We start from the raw sequence: 22,046 nt of genomic DNA on the forward strand, positions 1-22,046 counted from the left end.
CTTCTGCAGATACCCATCTCTCTGTCCCTCTCCGCTCTATCTCTGCGTTTTGAAGGTGACCTTGCCTGTCTGTCAGTCTCTGCTGATGACACTGGCCCTATCAGTGATACATCATGTAAGCTGTGTATCAGCCAGATGCTGCAGTACCCGAGCAGTGGGTGGTCTGTCAGGCACGCTTTGCTTTGTACAATATGCAAATAATCACATGCAAATTACCAACCAATGTGCGTGACGATATATCAGTGTGGATGCAAATGAGGTAGGCTGTCAGATCCATGTGTTAAACAAAAGATTCAGAACAAAAGTTCTACGTTTTTCACTGGAGCTCGCAAAAACTCCAGAGGCTACTCACAGCAGCTTTAATGCGAATACTAGCGGGAGGAATGCGATTATAACACGTGTGCACACATATTCTCACACACAGACACACACACACAGGCCAGAAGCTTTGAGAAACCTCCTGCTGTGCTGCAACAAGAGATGTATTGTAGACAACACAGCTGCAATAACAAGGCTGGCCCAGTGCTGGAAGGAGTTGTACTGCATGACTCTCAGTCTAGACCGGCAATACCAGCCACCATACTGTAACATGATTACCGAGTGACTTTGAGAGTGTACAGAAGCCACATTTTAAAAACATGTTTAATTGGACCTGAAAATAAATTCTAAGTGGCAGTGCAACAGACTTTCCTGAACATTTTGCTTCCTTAAAGCTTGAGTGGTATTCTTCTGCATCTGTTACATTAAAGCTCTTTCAAAACCGGTTCACACAATGCTCAGTAACCCCATCTCTGCCAGAGAAAGCTCTCACGTCAAGGTGTCTGGCATCTAAGGAAACCTTTCCATCATGACGCAGATATGCCTGCAGGTGAAATACCTGCTCCTCCCTTGCAGTCTTTCCAGACAATTTCTGAGTTTCTCTAATATCTATAAACCTTTGGCATCCATAGTTTTGGTCTTACCCAATATAGTATTTTCTCTCAGTGCTGGAGAGGGGGGGTAAAAATCTATATCTGTCTCATTAATTGAAATGTTTATGTAATTCTCTTACACAATTAACTCACTACTAGAGGTTTTATATTTCCAAATGCATAATAATCAGAGATGTTTTGTCTTTATCTTTGACTGTTAAGTGGGTGTATGGTGTAAAGGGTAGAATGAGTTAATGAGGCAAAGAAAATGTAAATTAAGAAAATAATCAGAATTAAAAAAACAACAATGCAAGCAACCACTGCGTTTTTAATTAGATATAACTGATTAATGTGCTGGTGGGCGTAAGGGCGAAATAAAATGTGTAAGAAGATATAAATTATTGAATCTATTACGGCAGAAAAAATGAAACAACATGCACACCCTGTTTGAGCCTCTCTTTGTTAACTGGAACATAACATTCACACTGTACTCTTTACATTTATATTTGAGTTAATATTCCATTCATTGCACTATTGTGTTTATAATATCCTGCTTTATTATTGTTAACTTCAATAGTGTTTACTTGTCTGACAGGGATTAATAAAGTCATTCTTATCCTATCTTAACTTTAACTAAGCTCACACGTTTTAAAAAGATCTTCTGATTTTCTTTATAATGTAATACGACATTTTATATTTTTGCATTTGAATAAGTAGCAGAGTTAAGATTTAAATTGACCCATGAATCTTTTCTAAATGCTCACTAATGGAGAGCATGGACAAAAAAAATAACCCACATGATGCATATCGTGTCAAACACATTGGTTGTCGCTCACAGAGAGCTCGCCCACAGAGCAAGAGCAGGAGACAAAGAGGTTGAACAACACACCAACATCACTACCCTCCGTAACCGAGGCACATCAAAGCCTCCTCCGCGCAGTTATCTGTGTGTGTGTGCCTGTAAATCAAAAGGCATACTTTAAACATGCACACACGCACGCACACACACACACAGGCTCAGACTGTGTTTGCCTTGTGCAGCAGCATCCAGGGCTGGGCAGGGGAGGAAAAAGATTCTGCTGTAGACGGGGGAATTACTTGCCTCGGCTCACTCTGTCAGGGAGGAGAGGGGGACGACTGTTTACCCGCAGTGAGTGAGAGAAAGAGAGGAGGGAAAAAAAAGAGAGAGAAAGGAAAGACAGATCACCTTTTGCTTCACTTTCCCCTCACTTGCCCCGGCCATCGCTGTAATGTGACACACACAATCATCGCTGTTTTAAAAATGTGTGTTAGACAAGAGGCCAGGTCACTGTAATGAGTGGAAACAGCCTGTTCAGGGATAAATACTATATACAGGAACTGTGGAATAAATGCACAAACACATTCAGAGAACCATGTGAGAAGAAAACCAAGGAATGCACCCACACCCACACACAAACACACAGATGATCTGTGCATCCCAGTGTGACCATATGGTTTAGGGGGACTTCTTACCCACCGCAGAGGAAGTGTCCATTTACAGTGTACAGTTCAGCAGTCCGCCATCACATCCTGTCTCCCAGCTCTAAACGGCAATGTGAAGCCTGCTTGGCTCAACCCAGTCACGGCTTTGAAGTTAAATCAAGCAGAAAGGAGACACAGTTCACCATACCATGCAATCAGCATCGGCATGAGAGCTGGTTCGCACATGCAAACCTCAAACAACAAAGCAGCGGTGGCAAAAAGAGCTTCATGTTCTATAGCGTGTGTGTGAAGCCTGCCTGTTTAGCTGACAGATTCTCGCCTTTCCTGCTTGGTGGTGGCTGTGTGATTGACATCCACCTGTCCTTGGGTGCAGGGTGATTAGGTGTTCTTACAGCTGGCCCTTTGTAGCAGAGTGGATGCTTGTAATAGATTGTGTGTGAGGAGTGATATGATAGGCTGATGATGGAAAGATCCGGCTGACATTGACTAACAGTCTGTGGTATACAACAGGGCGGGGTTATTGATGACTCTCTTAAAAGGGGGAATCATTGCCATGGCAGCCCATACATTATCACCGTGCAGCCACACCCACGTCACTAGTGTGGACCAATGGGCAGGCAGCTGCCGAGCAAACAATCCCCAGCAGTGTTGGAATGGTAGCGGAAAGGAGAGGAGAATGCTAAATGTGCCACTTCATCTGGTGATTGACACAAAGCCTCTTGTTTACTGGCGCCACGGAGATTTGCATCTTTTTACCGTTGCGCCTCCCTCTCCTCCTCTCTTTCATTTCTGTTCTTCTCCTCTGCATCCTCAGCTCCACTCCCACAATCCTCTCTGTTTGTGGCAGGGCTGCATGAAGTGGATATTACCCCACCCTGCTGCTATGATATTGATCAGCCTCCTCCCTCCTTCCCCTCTCCTCTCTTCATAGCCCACTGCATTGATTCCACCTCTCCCTTTGAGCCCGCCAGCTAGGAGTGATTACAAACGCCTCTCTCTCTGTCTCTCTCTCTCTCTCTCTCACACACACACACACACACACACACACACACACACATTTGAGTCTTTGGTGGGGATGTGTAGACATTATAAGCTATAAAACTCAGTGGCTGCTGCACCGGCAGTGTGAAAACACTGCTTCTTTTCATTCAAGGCAACCAATGGCTGCTAGTTTAGCATAAGACATTAGCATAATAAACATTGTTGTTATAGCATGTAAGCATAGCACGTCAGCAGGCTGGCGTAGTGCCGGCTGTGCTCTGGTGGTTTTGTCAGGCTGCTGCTAAAGATGGCTGTGGTAGGGCTTGACAGGTGGGCTCCAGATACCTTGTGATGTTGTGCAGAACCACACAGCTCCGATACAAACTCCTTATACGGACCTGTGGCGCTGCAGTTAGCCCACAAAGTCAGAGCAGTTAAATGAAACAGCACAGAAAGGGTGTCTGCGCTACATAGACAAAAGACTTAATCAAAGAGCCAAAATCAACCATGTATCGTTGTAATAGCTCTGAAGTTTAGATGGAAATATCTTCTAGGTGAGGGAAAGCTACACACCCTCTGTGAATTTCCACACCAACAGCTGAGCTCGGCTAAACTGCTCCAGCACTTGCACATAATTAACTAAATACCTACCCTCTCCTGGTTACCAGATAGCATCTCTGCTAGCAATGGCTGCTGCAGTGCTAACTGTTTTGGATGGGGAGTCCTAGCTGATGAGCTAATAGGGGCAGTGTCGGCTGCAGCCACAAAAACAACCACTTATCTCTGTGCAACCTCTCTGGCAGCAGCAACAATCCAGCAGAGATTTTACCGGAGCCAAAGACCCCACATATTATCCACACCCTCACTGCCACATGGCATTTAAATAGCATTTTAGCGTGGCAGCAAACAGTTTGCACCTAATTATGGGCAGTAGCTGCTGTGTCGGAGTTAAGCAGCAGTCTTAAACACAAAGAGCAGAGAGCAGGGCTGGTAAATCTTTCCTCTGAAGGCTAACCCATACCTCTGCTTTAATGCTGCGACGGACTGAATGTGAATTGTGATAAAGGGGCTCTACAACATGTACAATGTTATCAGTCAAACAAAGACAAGGGGAGAGAGCAAGGACAGTGTGAGTGTGTGATCAATAGTAGTAATCGATATTCTCCCTCTGTACTGTGCACTGTTTGAATTAGTATTGGTAATGCACTGCAATATAACCTCTTAGACAGGCTCAGAGTGACTTTATTTGAGATGTGTGATCCGTTAAACAGAAAGCCTTAAATTCACCTACATGAAACACTCAATAAGCAGCTTTATATAAGCAGTGCTTTGACAAATAAATAGGATTTTGTTTGTTTTTTTAATCACAAAATGACTAATTGTGCAGGTATGCATCTTTAGAGATTATGTTTTGGGCCAAAAAGCACAACAAAAGAATCAGCCATCTGTTAACAGCAGGCTCCATCAGTCCCCTACAGGTCCTGTCAACAGTCTACAGAAAGAAGGGGTGTAAGCACAAGTTCCAATGCAGCATTTGAGGTGGGGTGTGCATTGTGGCTCTGCTGGGAGGACAGGGCAAAGGGGGGTCTCAATCACCTCCAACACCATTTCAAAAGCTCCCCTTGCTGTTAGAGAGCGCTCTTGCACTTATCCACAGACTCCATAACCCACTCAGACATTAAATCATTCCATTTCACCTGGACAACAGAGGGTGAAGGTAGGAGAGGAGTTGTTGTTGTTGTTGTTGTTGTTGTTGTTTTTTCTCCAGTGTCCATTCTGGCTGATGTGTGAACCAATCAGACATGCCTACATGAAGGGTCACCATCAGTAGGGCCCAAATCCCTCCCTCCCATCCCACAATGCCTTGAGGCATAAGATTTATCACAAGGACCAGACAGTAGAGGAGAGGGAGAAAAGGAGAACTCTAAGAGAAATAATGTGGAAGAAGGTGAAGAGACTGTAAGATATGAAAATAGCAAATGATGGGAGCCTATAAAGAGTTATTCACCCTCAAATAGGGAGGGCATTATGGCCATCTTTAAATGGGCTGTTAAGCTCAATAGCCCAAGGTTAGTTTTTCGCGCTGCTGCAGTGAAAGTCCATGCTGCTGATGTTGTTAGTCCTACCATAAACACTCAGTCAGTACCATCTGGATCTATAAAAAATGTATATTTTAAATGATTTTTTCAATTAGCTCCAAGCGAGCAAATAAGTAGAGGAAATCAAGCAGCAAGTCAGACAAAGCTCTCAACGCAGATGGTCTTAACAACTGTATAGGGGTAGAGGGGAAACCATTGAACAAAAGACATGAGGATTTGACAACTGTACAAAAAAGGGGACTTAGGGGAGGTCTGTATTTTCATAATCATTTCATTAAGATAGTGCTTAGGCTAATTTAACAGTAGGCTTAATAACGCAGACTTTCCTCCCTCTGCTCTGTGCACAAGTGTTAACTGCCTGCTGGAACAAAGGCGTCTCTGTTCACAAACACAACACTGCCAAACTGTTAAGTACATTCCTATAAAGAGAAGAACAAAGAGCGTTTGAGCGTGGCGGGAGCAGAAATGAATACAGCTACTGAGGGGATAGCACAGCTCGGCCCTTTGATGCCAGGAAATGTCTTTACCATCACCGGTAGTGTTTATGCTGCTTCAGAGCGTACTGTTTAAAATCGAGACAACAATAAAAATCAACTGGTAGCGAGAAATCTTACTAGAGATGATGTTCGAGGAAGGAATCGGGCTGAGAGGTGGGCGGGGGTTGTGTAGAGTAGATGGTGGAGCATTTTGTGGTTTGGACTGGTGTGCAAATGTGCAATGTTTTTTGCGTCTCCGGACCATTGCAGTTCTGGTTGTGTCGGTCCATGTGATCCATTAGCAAACACAATTTAGACTCGCACATCAAAGCACATGCAACGCCAATCACATCCATAGATGGCAGAAAACAAACAAACCTCCTTCTGTGTAGGAAAGGCCAGTCTAAACGAGTCATTAATGCAAATCCTTCTAAGGAGTTAACAACTCTACAAACAGTCCTGATTTCACAGTACAAGCTTGAGTTGTGAGCCAATCAAGACTCCTGCATCGGTTATGGAGCAGCTACAGTTGTCTAAATCTTGATGACATGACTGATAAGATTGTTGGTTTCTGAGAAGGTTTTATATACTGACTGAATGGCATTGTGCTAGAGGAATAGCATATGAGAGCTCTTAAAAAGAGTGAAATTCCCCTTGATGAAAACATGAGCATATGCGAGCCAGTTATGTTGCATTAGATCAACAAGCGCTAAAAGATGGAGAGTAGATAAAGCTAGCAGTGAGTCAAGCTGTAGCACATGTACAGAATGTCAGAGGGTCTGTGTGAGATGGCAGTGCTGCTGCAGGGAAGCTGCTGGAGATGGCAGCCTGTGGCGGTGTTGTGTTGTTTTAATGGCTATGCGAGGCAGCGCGCTCCAAGGTACAAAGTGTCGACATTCTTCAGACCTCACAGCAATCTCTGAAATTTCCTCCTGTCGTGTCTGCTCCTCTCTCTGACCCATGCCCTTCTTCTCTTTCCTTCCTGCCTTATGCTCTCTCTACTGGTGCGAGTTAATTTGCACCATGTGTTCTTTAACAGAGAAAGAGGGGGAAAAAGTAGAGCCCTGGTAGAAGCGTGTGAACTCGATACCTCTGTAAAGCTCCACTTCCACAACGTTACCCTCTGCCCCTCCTCCTCCTCTCGTGTTCTCTCTCATTCTTTTTTTATTGGCATGTCACACATTGGACAAACTGGAAATTACACCGAGCTGAGCTGCGAACCAGTGGTGAAGCACGCCAGATACCCACTTAAGCTGAGAGAGTGGGGAGAGTGGAGGGTGGAAAGGAGAAAAAGAAGGGACAGGAGGAAATGTAACGTGGGAGAGGAAGAGGAGGTGGGGTAAAATTAGCCATCCATTTTCAGAGCAGAGGCCAATCCAATTAAAGCTTGACCAATCCACGCAAATGTGTTTAGTGTCTGGTTACTACACTCGATGGGTGGCCAGGCAGAGAGAGATTCTCCTCTAAAACAATCCTCAACGAGAATACCTGAGATACTTGCAGCTGAAAAAGACAAACAAAGAAATAATGAAGCGACTCATCTGCAATTCTATGCTTTCTACAGTGGGAACCATCAAGCCCCAGTGACTGTTAAACACTATGAACATTAGCCTACTTAAAGGACACCCTTCACCCTTTAATTTATCGTGCAACCCCCTACGGAGGAGTCGACTGTTTTAATTTCAGAGGAAGACCTGGTCAGGTAATCAAACGGCCCCTGTCATTATTTCCAGGTTCGGGGGTTCTGTAGGTTTCGGGAGCGTGAAATCTACCTGCCGTTTCTTGACATGTTTATCTTTGTTTGTTTTTCACAATTTCTAATCAAAGATGATGCCAAAAAAGATAGCACTGTCTGTTTGCACCTCTGCTTCAAATATAGTGCTCCAAACTGAGGGCAGGGGATCTGGTTCAGATGTTAGTGAAGACATCAGAGGAGACATTTTCACTTGTGATGTGCCAAAAAGAAAAAGGAAAAGTGTCAGAGGAACCGCTGAATATTTCAACAACTCAGCAACAAGGAGTGAAATTAGCACATGGATATATAATATGCAAGGCACAAATGTCATCTATCCCCGATAAAAATGACTTGACAAATTTGCATGCATCCGTCAGTGCGACTGATGCAGCCAAAGCGCTGAAAGTAAACTCCACTAATAATCAAACTCCAAGGGGAAATAGTAGGCAAAAGGCTTCTCTGCTGAATAATTTAGCAGAGGTGGGTCAAAGAGGTGGCTATTGATTGAGTTTTTAAATCGTCTTGTGAAAACGCGCTACGGCTGCTAGTCTCGCCCTTAAGCCGGACCAACCCCCCACTGTCCAGAGGCTGCACCCTCTCCATCTGGGAAGGTAATTACTACTCATAAAAACACACAAAAAAAAACATTTTGATTTCAGTCTGTTTCTCCTTCCTTTCCCTCCCGTCTCATATCCTAGAGAAGAGAACATCCTATTGGCTGAACAAGTAGTTTCCATAGCAGCATTTAGCTAATGCACAGGGAGGGCAGAAGGGGTAAGAGAAGTAAGTGTTATCTGTCCAGAAAGATGAAAAGAGGGGGATACGAGAGAGAGCAGAAGCAAGGAGCCGGGGGGGGCTGAATAAAGCCTCCTGCACTCACCAACTCCTGACTGTGTTGTTATCTCAACCTTGCCATTTGAATTTCTTTATTTATTCATCGATGCGCCTCTGTGGACATCAATCTTACCTGCCTTCCCAAAAGACAGACAGAGCTGTGTAGCTGTTTGAAAGATGCGTGCCTGTCTTCATCTGATTTGAGAAATGCACCGAGCTTGCAAACTGACACCAGCGAGGGACTAGCACTTGTCAGTCTAGCAGATTGTGTCCGCTTAGGAACGTGCTTGCATAGAAACAGCAGCTGCTGCAGCTAGTGACCCCCAACACCTCAGCAAAATGACCTAATGCTGCCACAAAGAACGGCATTAATAGCCTCACCTCAATGAAATTTCAAGAGTGCAGAGACAGCGAAGGAGGGAGGGAATGGGAGGGGGTGCATACCACCTCATAGAGGAGCATTAATCAACGCGGTCATAATGGGGAAAGTCACCTGATACTGCCAAAGCAGCAGTAAAAAATCCTTTGCTCGCAGGGTCTAGTCACAGCCCACTATGAGGGGAAAAGAGGGAGGGGGCTATTTATCAGATAAATGGAGGTAATCTGAACATGATTTGATTTGTTCAGATTAAGAAAATGATTCCACTTCATGTGTTAACCTGTTCCAGCCGACCACAGTTAAGAAGTATAATGTCAGCTACAATTTCTGCTCTGTTTTCCCTTTGTAGGTAAGTGACAATGAACAGCCATTCAGGTTTTAGAAGCTGTTGTGCTGCAGCTCTATTGCTTTAAGGCTGCGACTCAATGGGGAACATTACAGGCAGAACACTTCAATCAAACTGCTTGCAGCAGGCTCGGCTGGCCGGCTGTGTCTATAGACGCCTAGATGCCCTTGTCAAAGCCGCTTCCACACAGAAAGCAGACACTTAAGACAGCCCCACACACAATTGTGAAAGACTGCACCTTCACATGTCCATGTCTGTAAAATGTACCAGCTCTCTGAAAGCAGCTGAGTGGACGCTGGAATGAAAGGAAAAGCTGAGGATCACACACACATGCACACACACATACAAAATTGCCCCTAATGAGGGTAGCGCCCCTATCTCAAGAGATGGCAGCGGCTGCTGCTCTACTCGATAAATATTAACAAGAAGTGCGACTGATGGTGGTGCTCACTGATCCATAATTGCATTTCAAAATGTTTGACGGGGTGGGGCGGAGGGTTGGTTGCGCAGGGGAAAAGTGGAAGATAAAAAAGAGGGAACTCAGCCTTCTAGGCATTGACAAGAGACAAGTGATGCCTGTCTCGTCAACCTTCTAGCAACATCTCGATGGCTCAGCACCAATCAGAGACTTCTGGGTGAGAGAAATGCAGTGGCTGTGCATTACAGTCTGAGGCTTCTCCTTTCATTGACGCACTGCTGCATGCATCACAGAGCACTTCAACACCGCAGCTTTACAGAAAGGAAGAAGTCTGAGGAAGGATCAGGCAGATGGCGGGGGAACTCCACTTATCAATGCCATGTCGTACATTAAGTGATATTTCTTTGCATGGATCAGAATGTGCTCAGACAAGCGAGCCGGGAGGTAATTAGCGAATGGATCACTTTCTTAAGATATTTCTCAGCACTTTGAAATCCATTAGCACTGTACTCAGGGCCCACAGGAAACAAAATAACTGCTCATGTAAGGCATCTGTATTTATGCACATATATTTGCATCTTTATCAAACATTTTTCACTATGTGCTTTGAAAAGGTGGCATTTTCATAGGCTGTTAGATCAGCACCAGCTAACCCACCAGAATTATGTGTGTTGGATACAATAAACATTAAACGTGTGTGTGTGTGTGTGTGTGTGTGTGTGTGTGTGTGTGTGTGTGTGTGTGTGTGTGTGTGTGTGTGTGTGTGTGTGTGTGTGTGTGTGTAGTTGATGTGTACACATGTTTAAAGGCAACAAGATAAGGTTTATTTTGTTAACTAACACAAACATGCCTTATAATACACGTAACATGGACAGTGACTATGCCCTGGCCACACACTGAGAACTATGGATGATTTTATAAAATGTATAAATGAATTTAAACTGTATACGATTTGTATCTTAAATCATTGTATTAAAACACTGCTCAACAATTAGTCCGTATTGTGTGCATCATCAAAACATAACTGCTCTACATATTTCCTTCAAATAATTTTCCTCTGTCGCAATGTTCCATAAAAGTAAAGGAACAAACTTGAAATTGTTTTAATTGGTCATTAATTTTGAAACATCATCTCCTAATTCAGTTTTTTGACTTTCCCATCAATCATTTCAACACTTTCACAAAACGTTAATGAGGTGTTATCTATTTACAAAGGTTCAACTGTCACAGAGATTGTGTCAAATGGTTTCAATATTTAGCAAAGTGCACATGGCTGGGTGAGAATCTATTAAACAGCTGCTGAGAATATTGAAATAATTTAAATGGTAGCTGAAATTGATTTTCTAAAGCAGAGATGACTGAAGAGGGAAGACAATTTAAAACTGCTCCTGCTTTATTTGTTTTCGAGTGATTAAAGGGTGAAAAAAACTTATCTGGAATCTAAGTAAGCTGCGAAACACAACAATAATATGAGTGTTCAGAATGATCCTTAGCTTCACTTAAAACAACTCAAAATGTGTATTCTTATTGATTAGGCATCCAGAGGTCACGTGACCCGACATGAACAAATCCTGGTGATGCACGGCCCAAACACAAATCAATACGAGCTGCTGTTTCTAAGCAGCATCCTTTCCCAGCACAGCTTTTGTTTTAACACATTTCATCAACTAGATTGACACATATCAATTTATTTCAATAAGATCGAAGTGTACAAAGTGCATGTGTGGGGAATGTTATCTGACAGTGCTGGAAGCCCAAACAAACACTCCATCAGAGCATGTTTTACTAGACAAATACAAAACCTTACTTTCTCACAGTGCAAAGAAAGTACGCTCAACCCTGACATAACATAACCTTTCTCTGTGATTTTAAACTGATTAAGGGCAAGAAATGAAACCAATAGATACAGCACACACACAGTTTACTGGTGGTTATATGACAAAGAAAATCCCTTATCCTTTTAAGCTGATCAGGCATGTAACATATGAGCTGGACTCTTGGGTCGATAATTGCATTGTACATGGCATCTAATTAAAAGTCTATAAGCAGGGAGATCCAGGAGTAGACGTGTGTGTGTGACAGAGATTTGTGTGGGGGTGAGTGTGTGTATGTGTGTGTGTTTGCATCATGGCCCCCTCATTCCTGTGTTCCCGGAGGGAAAACGCTGCAATCACTCCATTAGCGAAAGAGGGAGCGAGGCAGGGATGCTGGGAGAAAGCAGAGGGAGTAAGAGAGAGGGATGTGGGGAAGGAAGGGAGGGAGGGAGGATGGAACACAGCTGACTTGGCCAATAACAGCAAATGAGGTTAGATACAAGCAGAAAGGGAGGCAGGAGGGGGTCAATGAGCGTAGAGGACATGGACACAATGACTAGAACATGGGATGGGAGGAGCCAGGGAGGGAGGTGAGTGACAGCAGATAAAGAGGAGTGGGGACGGGGAGGGGTGAGGTGAGGTGTAAAAACAGACAGATGAGAGGGTGAGAGGGAGAGAAATGGAGACAGAGGAGACAATCAAGGTAAGAAAAGCAGGCTGGATTAGTGGAGGGTCAGATATGGCTGCTGCTGGCTTATTGTCTCAGGTTCTCCTCACAAAAACAATGCTCGCATAGAAACATTTGGGGAACTAGATAGATATGTGAAACAACCGCATGATTATAATGGAAGTGGCAGGTAAACATACACATGGATCAACACATACACACACAAAGGTGCACGGCTCACTGCCTTACGCTCATCAAATATAGATTGTAAACACATTACAAGGTCATGGCACCGCGTGTAAACTGAAACTAACCCTTGAGGGGAAACGCACTGCAGGATCGTTGGCCTTTAATCGACCTAATTGATCACAAGAGACGGATTTGAAGGCAGTTTTTACATACATAAGTACATAATTTTGCAAATGTGCATTTATAGTGACTCATTCAAATTCACTTTTTAAAAATCACATTTGAGTCATTGAATCATTGATCTTGTTTTACAGCTTTACATTTGTTCTGCAAATCCTTTTACAATTGTTTTTGTTATTAAATCATCACTTTTTTTCAATAATCTAAACATGGGCATGAAGAAAAATTAATAAAACACTTGCTTCTTTTCAATGTTCCATTTCTGATTTTGTTAAATATCTATTGGATAAAATGGCCTCCTACTGGTCAGCTCTGTATCTGGGCAGACATTTTAGGAGAAACAAAACCAGAGTGGAATCTATATGGCTGGATCAATATGTCACATAGGTTACCGGGGGCACCACAGCTGACACTGTTGAGTAAACAAACCAGGGGAATTGATGTGAAATTGTTCAAAATGACCCCAATAATGCTACAAAATGGATTTCCTTTTATGCATGCATTAATGCTGAATGAACGGCTTTCTGTGTGTGTTTACAGAAGCAACAATAAAGCACTCATATAAGCCACAAGAACAATCAAAACCAGAGAAACATATAGAGACACAGAACGGCAGGCTTCAACTCTTGTTCTTCACAACGCAAGAGAGATTGATGGCTGCGTTCAGGATTTCTACACACCACTAATTGGATTCACAGGTCATTAGATAAAGTACACGAGTGAGACGGTTACAGCCTAAAGACTGAGGGAGGGGAGAGAGAGAGAGGGAGACAGGAAAAAGGGGAGAAGGGTGCGAGACGGGCAATATTGATGAGGTTGTTTGGTTCAGGACCAATGAAATTTCCTCCCCCTATGCTGCGCCTCCAGAGCCCTGTTTCCCCACACAGAGGGGGGTTGATCGATAATTCGTGCAGCAAGAAGAAGCAGGGGGGGATGGAGACAGAGGCGGGAAGGGATGAGAGGATGGGAAATAAAGAGAGTGAGTCGACGTCTAATGCGCGGTTCACTTACAAGGATCTCAAGTTGCCTGTTGTCTCTCCTTTTTGATATATTGTGGCAAGAGAAGGAAATGAGATTACACGGAGCATTGTGTGCTACGACGAAGTGGAATGAAGGAGATGAAAATGTATTCCCTCCCACAGCAGGAAGTCTGTGCCCCCTCTAGATGAACTTTATAACAACGTGTTCAATTACAACCTTAATCAGCTATCCTCCTAAAAGAGGACTTAGCACTGGTCTAGTAAATAGAGATTACGAGTACTATTGTAGTCGCCATGATGATGCGTGTCCCAGCGACCGAGTGAGCTCATTTAGAAACACTGTCCTTGTTTAGAGAGCCAGCGGGGCTTGTTGTTTTAACATAGGGGGACAAGGGTGCAGTCTGCTCAAACACATACAGGCATGCAGATGGCTGTTCATTAATTACAGATGGATGGGAGGGAGGGGGGAGCAATAAAAAGCGAGAGACTCTGACAGAAAAGAGAGCGAGAGAGAGAGAGAGAGAGAGAGAGAGGGGTCAGCTTGTATTCTATCTGCCTCCCTTGACAAGTGCCTCTGTCTGCCCCGGACCTGTGCTGGCGCTCTTATTTAAGGTGCAGGTGCGTGGGGTTTTTGTGTGAATGTGTGTGTGCGCATGTGCGTGCACAGAGAGGGGTTCCTGCTGTCCTCAGCACTCTGCAGCAGCAATCCGATTAAAGCCCTGCTGCTGTGGGTCCTGGCTGTCCTCTCCGCTGCAGGGCCTCCAGCTCACCTTAAAACCCCTTTACACACCGCCACTGCCCTTCACACATGCAACTGAAGCCCTTAAAACACCTACCTACCTACCTACCTACCTAACACACACACACACACACACACACCCCCCCGGAAAAAATTAAGAGACCACTTCAGCATTATTAGTTTCTCCGGTTTTAGTATTTATATGTACCTCTGAGTTAAATGTGTTTTTTTTTTTTACTGTATTCTACAAACTACTGACAACATTTCTCTGTGTTGGAACTCAACAGACACTGGAATGACTGCCATACATGTAGAGCTGTATGTGGAGCTGTATATATATACACACATACATTACTCCACCTTATCCCAAAGTGGTGTGTGTGTGTGGCCTCGGAGCTCACCTCACATCATCACCCTGGCTGTTGGCAGCCATTACTTTGGCCCCCTGGGGCCCGGCCGCCCCCTCACAGAGCCCTCTGCACTGCTTCGACAACCAATCTGTTAAAAGACAGGCAATGCTCGCCCCAGCAGGGTTGTGGCTTCATTTGGCAACATATCGAGTCTTTATTCCAGAAGTCTTTGCACATTAAATGGCAGCCACATTACTGCCAACCTGCAGCAAAATGTGTTCCGCAGCTGGAAACCTTACAAAGGACCAATTCAAAACAATCAATTTAATGCCTCACCGGTAGGTTAACACTTGGTTAACTTTAGCTGGAGCATTCACCCCGCCAAAAGAAACACTTGTATGGAAGCACTGACCTCTGTAAATCATATATTGAGCCATATACCATATATTTATTCAACATGTCAAATAACCCAGTTTGAAAAGACAGCACTTCATATTCATGATTTTCTATAGCAGGCAGGATGTCACCACATTTCAGTTACATCCTTTTTCATCAACATGAACAAAGGCAAATCTGTCGGCTGACCTCAAATGCAACTTCCCCTTTAGCAAACACTGAAAAACGCAGTGTGGGAAAATCAATTTGTCTGTCTGCGTGTGTGTATGATACATTTTAGGAGTCCTGTTGCAGAGGAAACAAAGAGCCACTTCACTAAAATGACTGAGCCTGATGAATAAGCCTTTCTCTGGAGCAAATTAAAAACTAATTTCTTTCTTTATTCAGCAAAAGAGGCAATTTGGCCACATTAAGTTGTAAAAAAAGAAATCAATTGATATATGGTGACGGTCTCCTTCGCTAAATCAATTAAGTGCATTGACAAACATCTTTATTTCCACTACAGGCATTATTACACTGCCACTGGATCGCAAAGGTGGTTAATATGCAAGCCTGATTCTCACAGGGTTTATTTTTTTCCACACAACCCTTTTAAAAAAAACCTCCGGACACAAACTGATTATAAATTAAATTTCATTAGGATTTTTATTCTAATCAAGTCTACCACAGTGAAACAGAAATATGCAACTGTGCACCAATATCTCCTTATTCCAGTGCCCTCATATCTTTTGCTTTCTAGGAACAGCAGTGGTTTGTTTTCGAGCTTGCGAAACGGGCTGGGTGAGCAGATCAGTGGTGAACCTGAGGCCAGTTCAAGGACACAAGGTCATAAAACAGGACAGACAGGAAGTGAAAGTGTACTCACCAGCTTGAAATCCTGAATGCTACAAATGAAGTAGGGAGTGTTGGGCCGGCGACTTTCAATGTACACACAATCTGAGAGAGAGAGAGAAAAGGGAAGAGAGTTAGCTTGAAAATAAGATGTTCACACTTCCCAAAGCGTCCACGTTGAGTCAGTAATAAATTATTTTGGTTGCCATTACCTCGGCTGAAAAGACATTTTTCTCCTCCAGTCAAATTCAATTGGAATGTGAGTAATAGGATTAAGGACTTTTGGAGCGCTACAAGGTTGCCTTTCCAAAGCAAACATTATGCCCAAGGGGAATTATGTTATTGTTCCACTTTTTATACACCAGTGAGTAATACTGACTTTAACCCCCGTCCCCCTCCTACAAAATGACCACTGTCATCGCAGCTGTATGGTACATGTTGAGGAAAATGTTGGTTAGCTTAGCATTGAAACAAAAAAAATGAAATTCACCTTCTCCTCAAGTTTTAAAATGTTGCCTAATGACATAACCCAAGCAAATGTTAAAAGCAGCCCGCTCGCACTGTGTGAGAGGAGGTGGCCCTGGCCGGCTGTGCTGCTAAATTGAATGTGACTGGTGGTATGGCCAGGTCGCGAACCCTCATCCCCTTAACAAAAACATTCACGCTGCAGAGGACAAAAACACACAGCCACTTCTGTGGAGAAGAAAGGGAACGGGGGATGGGGGGGTTGGACACGGCTAATGGTTACAGCTAAGCCTGGCACAGTACTTTCAAGAAACAGCCAAGGGTTAGAATTATGAGAGAAAAAGAGATTTGAATCCACAAAAGGCAAATTAGCATAATAGTCTCCCATTCACCTTTTTGCTTTTAGCTGAAACACACAACCAGAGTGTGATCAAACAGAGAAAAAAAAATAAAGATGTTTTTTTAGTTTAAATAATAATCTGTAAAAGGAAAGTTGTTGCTTGTTTGACGGGACAAGCATGAAAGCCACTGACAGTTAATTGATTGAAATTTACATCACACACTGAAAATTGACCTTCCTTTTAGAAGCGTTGCAACAAGCTATTTGACTGCTGGGTGAGCCTGCTGTTGGTGCAGCAGAGCGAAGCACTCTGGCTCACATTAACAAACACACACACACACACACACACAAAAGGCCATAAAGACAGATACTATCCCAAGCTTTGTTTCCAAAAAGCTACCATAGGTAAGATTTGCAGTGACAACTCAAAGTGCCTGTGCTCATTTCACCCACACAAATGCTGAGCTGTTCCTCGCAGAATCACTCAGCTACACTCTCACAAACAAAAGAGGAGCAGCCAGCTTTCTCAGTGACTGACAGTGCCATCGTCTGTTATTTATTTGTTTGTGTCAACAGAGTTATCGATCTGGCTGTGGTTTATCTTACCGCTTGCAGAGGAAAAGAGGGGTGGCAAAGATATGAAATGGCTCTGACACCCAAGATACTATTTGTAGAGGGGCTGCTGTGTACGAGTGACATCATGGCCTTTGTTTTTTGAGAGTGTGTGTATGTGTGTGTAACCCCAGGGTGGGCTTGTTATCTGCTGTGGGCTGAATGAGCTGTTCCAAGGGGAGGGGGGTTTATCGCCCTTTGCTGGCTCTGAGTGATGCATTATATCTCTCTCACTACTGCCCTCTCCTTGCTTTACCCTCTCCCTCCTCTACACCATCCCTGGAAGTCATTTACAAGATAACATGAATGAAAATATCCATCAGTGCTATTGTGTGATCTTTGAGCAATGCTGTGTGTGTGTGTGTGTGTGTGTGTGTGTGTGTGTGTGTGTGTGGTGTGTGTGTGTGTGTGTGTGTGTTAAGAGGAGAGAAGCGGATAGAGGAGGAGGGAGCGAAAAAGGGGGGGGAGGGCCGAGAACAAAAGAGACTAATCTAAATGAGATGACATGTTTCGGAGGAGTCAAATCGAAGGAATTAGGGTTTAGTGTCCCTTCACCTCGCCGGCACGTTCATTTAGAGGGGCCAGATCTCTGTGTCTGCACCCCATAGCGCACCGACAGGCATAAAGAGTTGACTGCGAGGGTGAAAAAGAAAGAGAGCGGAATCGGGTTTAATCATTCACAGACAGAAAGCAAGTCTATTCTTCGAACGTCAAGAGCACATTTTGAATTCATTCTGGGCACTAAAAGTCGACTACCTCAAGGGCATTTCTCTGAAAACGACTACAACGCGAATTTTGGTGAATGTGAAAGTTAAAACCCACTTAATGCACCAGACTCAGGGAGGTTTGGAGGGGTGAGGGTGGGGGTGAGCTTGTCGAAGCGGGCCACAGGGTTCCTCCGGGGTCTGCCTCGCTTGTTAGACATTCCTGCCATTTTGTGCATTTGGAAGTGGGTCTCCTCGCTGAAGTGGAGAAGAAGTGGAAAGGGGGAGGGACGAGAGGCGTGGCTGTGTGGTGGTGGGGGGTTCTACGTGGGGGGAGGGGCGGTTTTTCTTTGGGGTTGAAGTGTGTGCTCGTTGGATGGATGTAGCCTTCACTGTAGGAGGGAGGACCACAGCGGGGCCTTTGTAGTAGAGTGCTCTCACTCCCTCTGCAGCTGTTAACTTCTTCTACACCCTACAATCCACTGCCCCCCCCCCCAACCACCACCACCCAGACAGATAGAGAGCAGAGAGGGTTCAATACTCTGACACGGGGAAATAATCGAGCACAGTGGCACTGACACCTGATCCTGGCGGTCACTGTTTCTCCAATTACATTGTCACCGCTGAGTTCAGTCCACAGAATATTCATTGGACTCACGACACACACACACACACACACACACACACACACACACACACACACACACACACACACACACACACACACACACACACACACACACACACACACACACACACACACACACACACACACACACACACACACACACACACACACACACACACACACACACACACACACACACACACACACACACACACACTTAGCTGTAGCTCTTTGTTCAGCCATGGCTGCCAAGCGTGCCTAATCTAAAACACACCTAGCCTCAGTAAAAGAGCCGTGTTCAACTCTCTGTATCAAGCGAGTGAGATGCTGTTTAATTTGCTGCAGCGTTTCAGCGGAGGGGAGGGGGAGTTCTTAGATAATATCAGCCTGTTTTTTTTTACAAGGCGCCAACAATGGAAGACTCACATTCTGAACACAGTCGTAAATGCCAATATTTTGTAAACAGTGGTCGGGGCGGGTTTTTGGTGCTGAGGGATGAGATCAGCTATCACAGCTTGCTTATGCCGGGCCTGCAGGTGGTTACTGTCAGCCGTGAGGCAGGACGCACCTGCATTGTTAAACAAAAGGGGTGCTCGACTCAAACTGGCAGAGCTCGACACACAGTGAAGTAGTGCAAGGCTCTAGCAAAGTTACCCCCTTGAGTGTACTGTTCCTAAAATTAAATAGCACAAGGAATACAATAATGGAACCACAGGGGTGTGAGGGGACTAGAGGGCCAAGATACAGAGAGCATGGACCAGAGAGGGATACGGGTGTTATTACTGATCCAGCAGCAGCTCTGAGAGGGAGGCCGGCTGATGACCACGGCTGCCTTGTGCCATATCCTGCTGGGCCGGTCCCAGTGGGGGAGCGTGACAGGCAGTGAAGGCCTTGAGGCACACAGACACTTTGATTCTTTCCCAACTTTCGTTCCTCCCTCCTCAGCCACAAGCCCGACAACTCTCGCTTCTTCACACTGGAAAAAGCAGAGGGAAATACCTGGCAAGCGATAGCATCAGCTCTGTACAATAGGGCAGGCCTACAGCTGACTGAGCTCCTAAGGGAGAACAGAGGCTCTTTGACAACACATCCCCCCTCTTCCTCCTCTCCTCTCCCTCTCGGCTAGCCCACGCTTTCTCATTTAGCAGTCGGCAGGTGGTTGGATTTCACTAAAAAGCCCTTTTCCCAGAGTCTCCAGCGTATGGAGAGATGAGAGAGGGCTTTTAAAAATAGATCGCCTCAGTAAGCGACATGCTACAGATTCACACTGCTAGTTTTCAAGATAAGATGACTCCAAGGGCTTTTTCCAATTGTTAGCTTGACTGGAAAACAGCCAACTGATCCACAGCTAGCCTTTGTAGCACACTGGATGTGAAATGCTAATTGAGCTCCAGCCTACGGTGTCTTGGCTCTTGAATAACCGATCCTAGACATACTGAACATTCGACAGGATTCTCTAGAGGGTCTGTACCGAAAGCAGAATTCTAATGTGCTGTGCTGCCATTAAGTGCTTTTATTTTACTCTGAATCAAAAATAAATCTGGAAAAAGGCCCTTTTGATGTTTCAACTCCAGGGTACATACATTACAATTCACGTTCAAAAACGTAAAGGTCATTTTGTGCTCCAAATGGCATAATGTAGCAATATCTAAAGGTTCTGTCCACTAAGCCCCTGCACTGGCTGTCCTGGTGAAGCGAGACACTTTTACACTTCAAAATTCAATAGTATTATTACGTTTGTAGAACTATTTTTACTGGAAGGTGTAGTTAGGTAGAATACAATCAATTATTAAACGAGTATTGATAAAAAAAAAAGCTATGTTGATTATCCTAGAAACTGGGTTTGGAGAAAAAAAATACACTTTTCTTATTTTGCACCTCAAGCCATGTGACGTCTAGTTTCCTTATATTCGATGAAAGACAGATATCTTTACTTACACCAGACAGCTAGATTGATAAAGACCAATACAGGTAAGAGGAGGAATATGCATTTTTAAATTTACGATGAAGAAATACATTTTAATGAGCTCTGTGTCATCGCAGTGTGTGCAGATGCGTCCCCCTCCCCTTTGTCCCAAGCTTCTGAATCTCCCCGCCTCTCCGAATAAGCAGTAATGGTGATAACAGGATATACCACACGAGGAAAATTACAGCAGACATCTATATTAAAACAATTAAAAAAAACACACAAAGAACACGGCAGGTTTGTGTGACTGCCAACAGTTGGTCTTGAGTTTGAAAAAAAAAAAGGAGGATGTGGGGGGCTGGTTATGTAGCTCTACATGTGTGACAGACATACTCCTGCTGCACTGTGAGCATACAGTGACACACAGACAGACACACATTCACACACACACTCCCCAGGGTTCTGTGGTGGCTGCGGGAAGACGCGCCAGCTGTCCGCATCAACTGCTCCCCCAACACTCGCACACACAAGGTGTTTTTCTCAGACTAGCCTGCAGCAGCTCTGTAGAATACACTCACCTATCACTTTCAAAGGAGAAATGACTGAATCCAATCAAGTCCTGTCATTATCTCCCTGAAACTAAGTGGGCTAGCTGTGGCAGCAGTGTTGTGTGACATAAAGCAAGGTAGAGAGGGGCAGAAGGAGCGAGAGGGGGCAGGTGGTTTCCATTAGCTCTCTCCATTTTAAACAGAGCAGCCAGCCAGTCAGTTAGGAAGGAAGGACACATGCTATGGCAACCAGCCGCCGAGCCAGGCAGAGTCCTGCTGCAGTGAGAGGAGGGATGAGCACTGTCTGTGTGTGTTGAAGGAGTGTGCTTGTCATCAAGACGAAGCGTGTGTGTGACTGTTATAAGCCTGCTGTGTATGCTATTTTTTGAGCATGTTTACGTGTCACAGTGAATGTGCAGAAAAATTTAGACTACCACGTATGTGTGGGTACTGACAAGTTTTTTGTGTACTTCTTTGCTTCTAGGGTGTCTCATATTGATCCTCCGATGGCGGTGTGTATAATCTCCAGAGAGAGGATCTATAATATGGGGTGGGAGGGAAGAGTGCAGAGAACAGGCTCTAGAGGTGCCTGGCTGGTCCTGGGGAAGTGGCGAGAGCTCAGCCACAGGGCAAACATCGATTTGGCTTGTCTGTTTCCCCCACATCAGGCTGTTCACCCCAGCAGCCGACCATAGCAGGGTCCCGGGACAGAGTCCGCTGGTCACCACCCCAGACACACTACTCCACCCTCTCTAAACAGCAGCAAGATACGGATAGCTGCAGGTCTAGCTGTTGGCCGATTGCACGGCTCCTTCCAGCCTTCCTTCTCCAATCAATGTGCACTAAGCCGCCTGAAGCCATCTTCAAGGTATAGAAAGGCTGAGCAGAGAGATTGGAAGCTGGCTGCAGATTGGGAGTGTGCAGACCTTTTCCAATACTAGCCTACCTGTTATTTCTTTTGTAATGACCTGGGCCTGTATGTTTTTAAAGCTCACTGACACAAAAGCAATAAAACATTATTTTGGTTCACATTTTCTTTCCTTTTTCTGCATCG

At 44.6% G+C, this 22,046-nt stretch overlaps 1 protein-coding gene across 3 annotated transcripts in view; it reads right to left on the reverse strand.

Moving 5' to 3' along the window:
* The window catches only part of rerea (arginine-glutamic acid dipeptide (RE) repeats a), a 119,915-nt gene that overhangs the window by 44,172 nt on the left and 53,697 nt on the right, over positions 1–22,046 (reverse strand). For all 3 annotated transcript variants that reach the window (XM_063884213.1, XM_063884205.1, XM_063884194.1), the window contains exon 3: positions 15,824–15,894. In XM_063884213.1, coding sequence (XP_063740283.1) covers positions 15,824–15,894 — 71 coding nt within the window. The remainder of the gene's footprint in view (positions 1–15,823; positions 15,895–22,046) is intronic.

This window comes from Eleginops maclovinus, chromosome 1, assembly GCF_036324505.1.
Source record: "Eleginops maclovinus isolate JMC-PN-2008 ecotype Puerto Natales chromosome 1, JC_Emac_rtc_rv5, whole genome shotgun sequence".
Classification (NCBI taxonomy): Eukaryota; Metazoa; Chordata; class Actinopteri; order Perciformes; family Eleginopidae; genus Eleginops; species Eleginops maclovinus.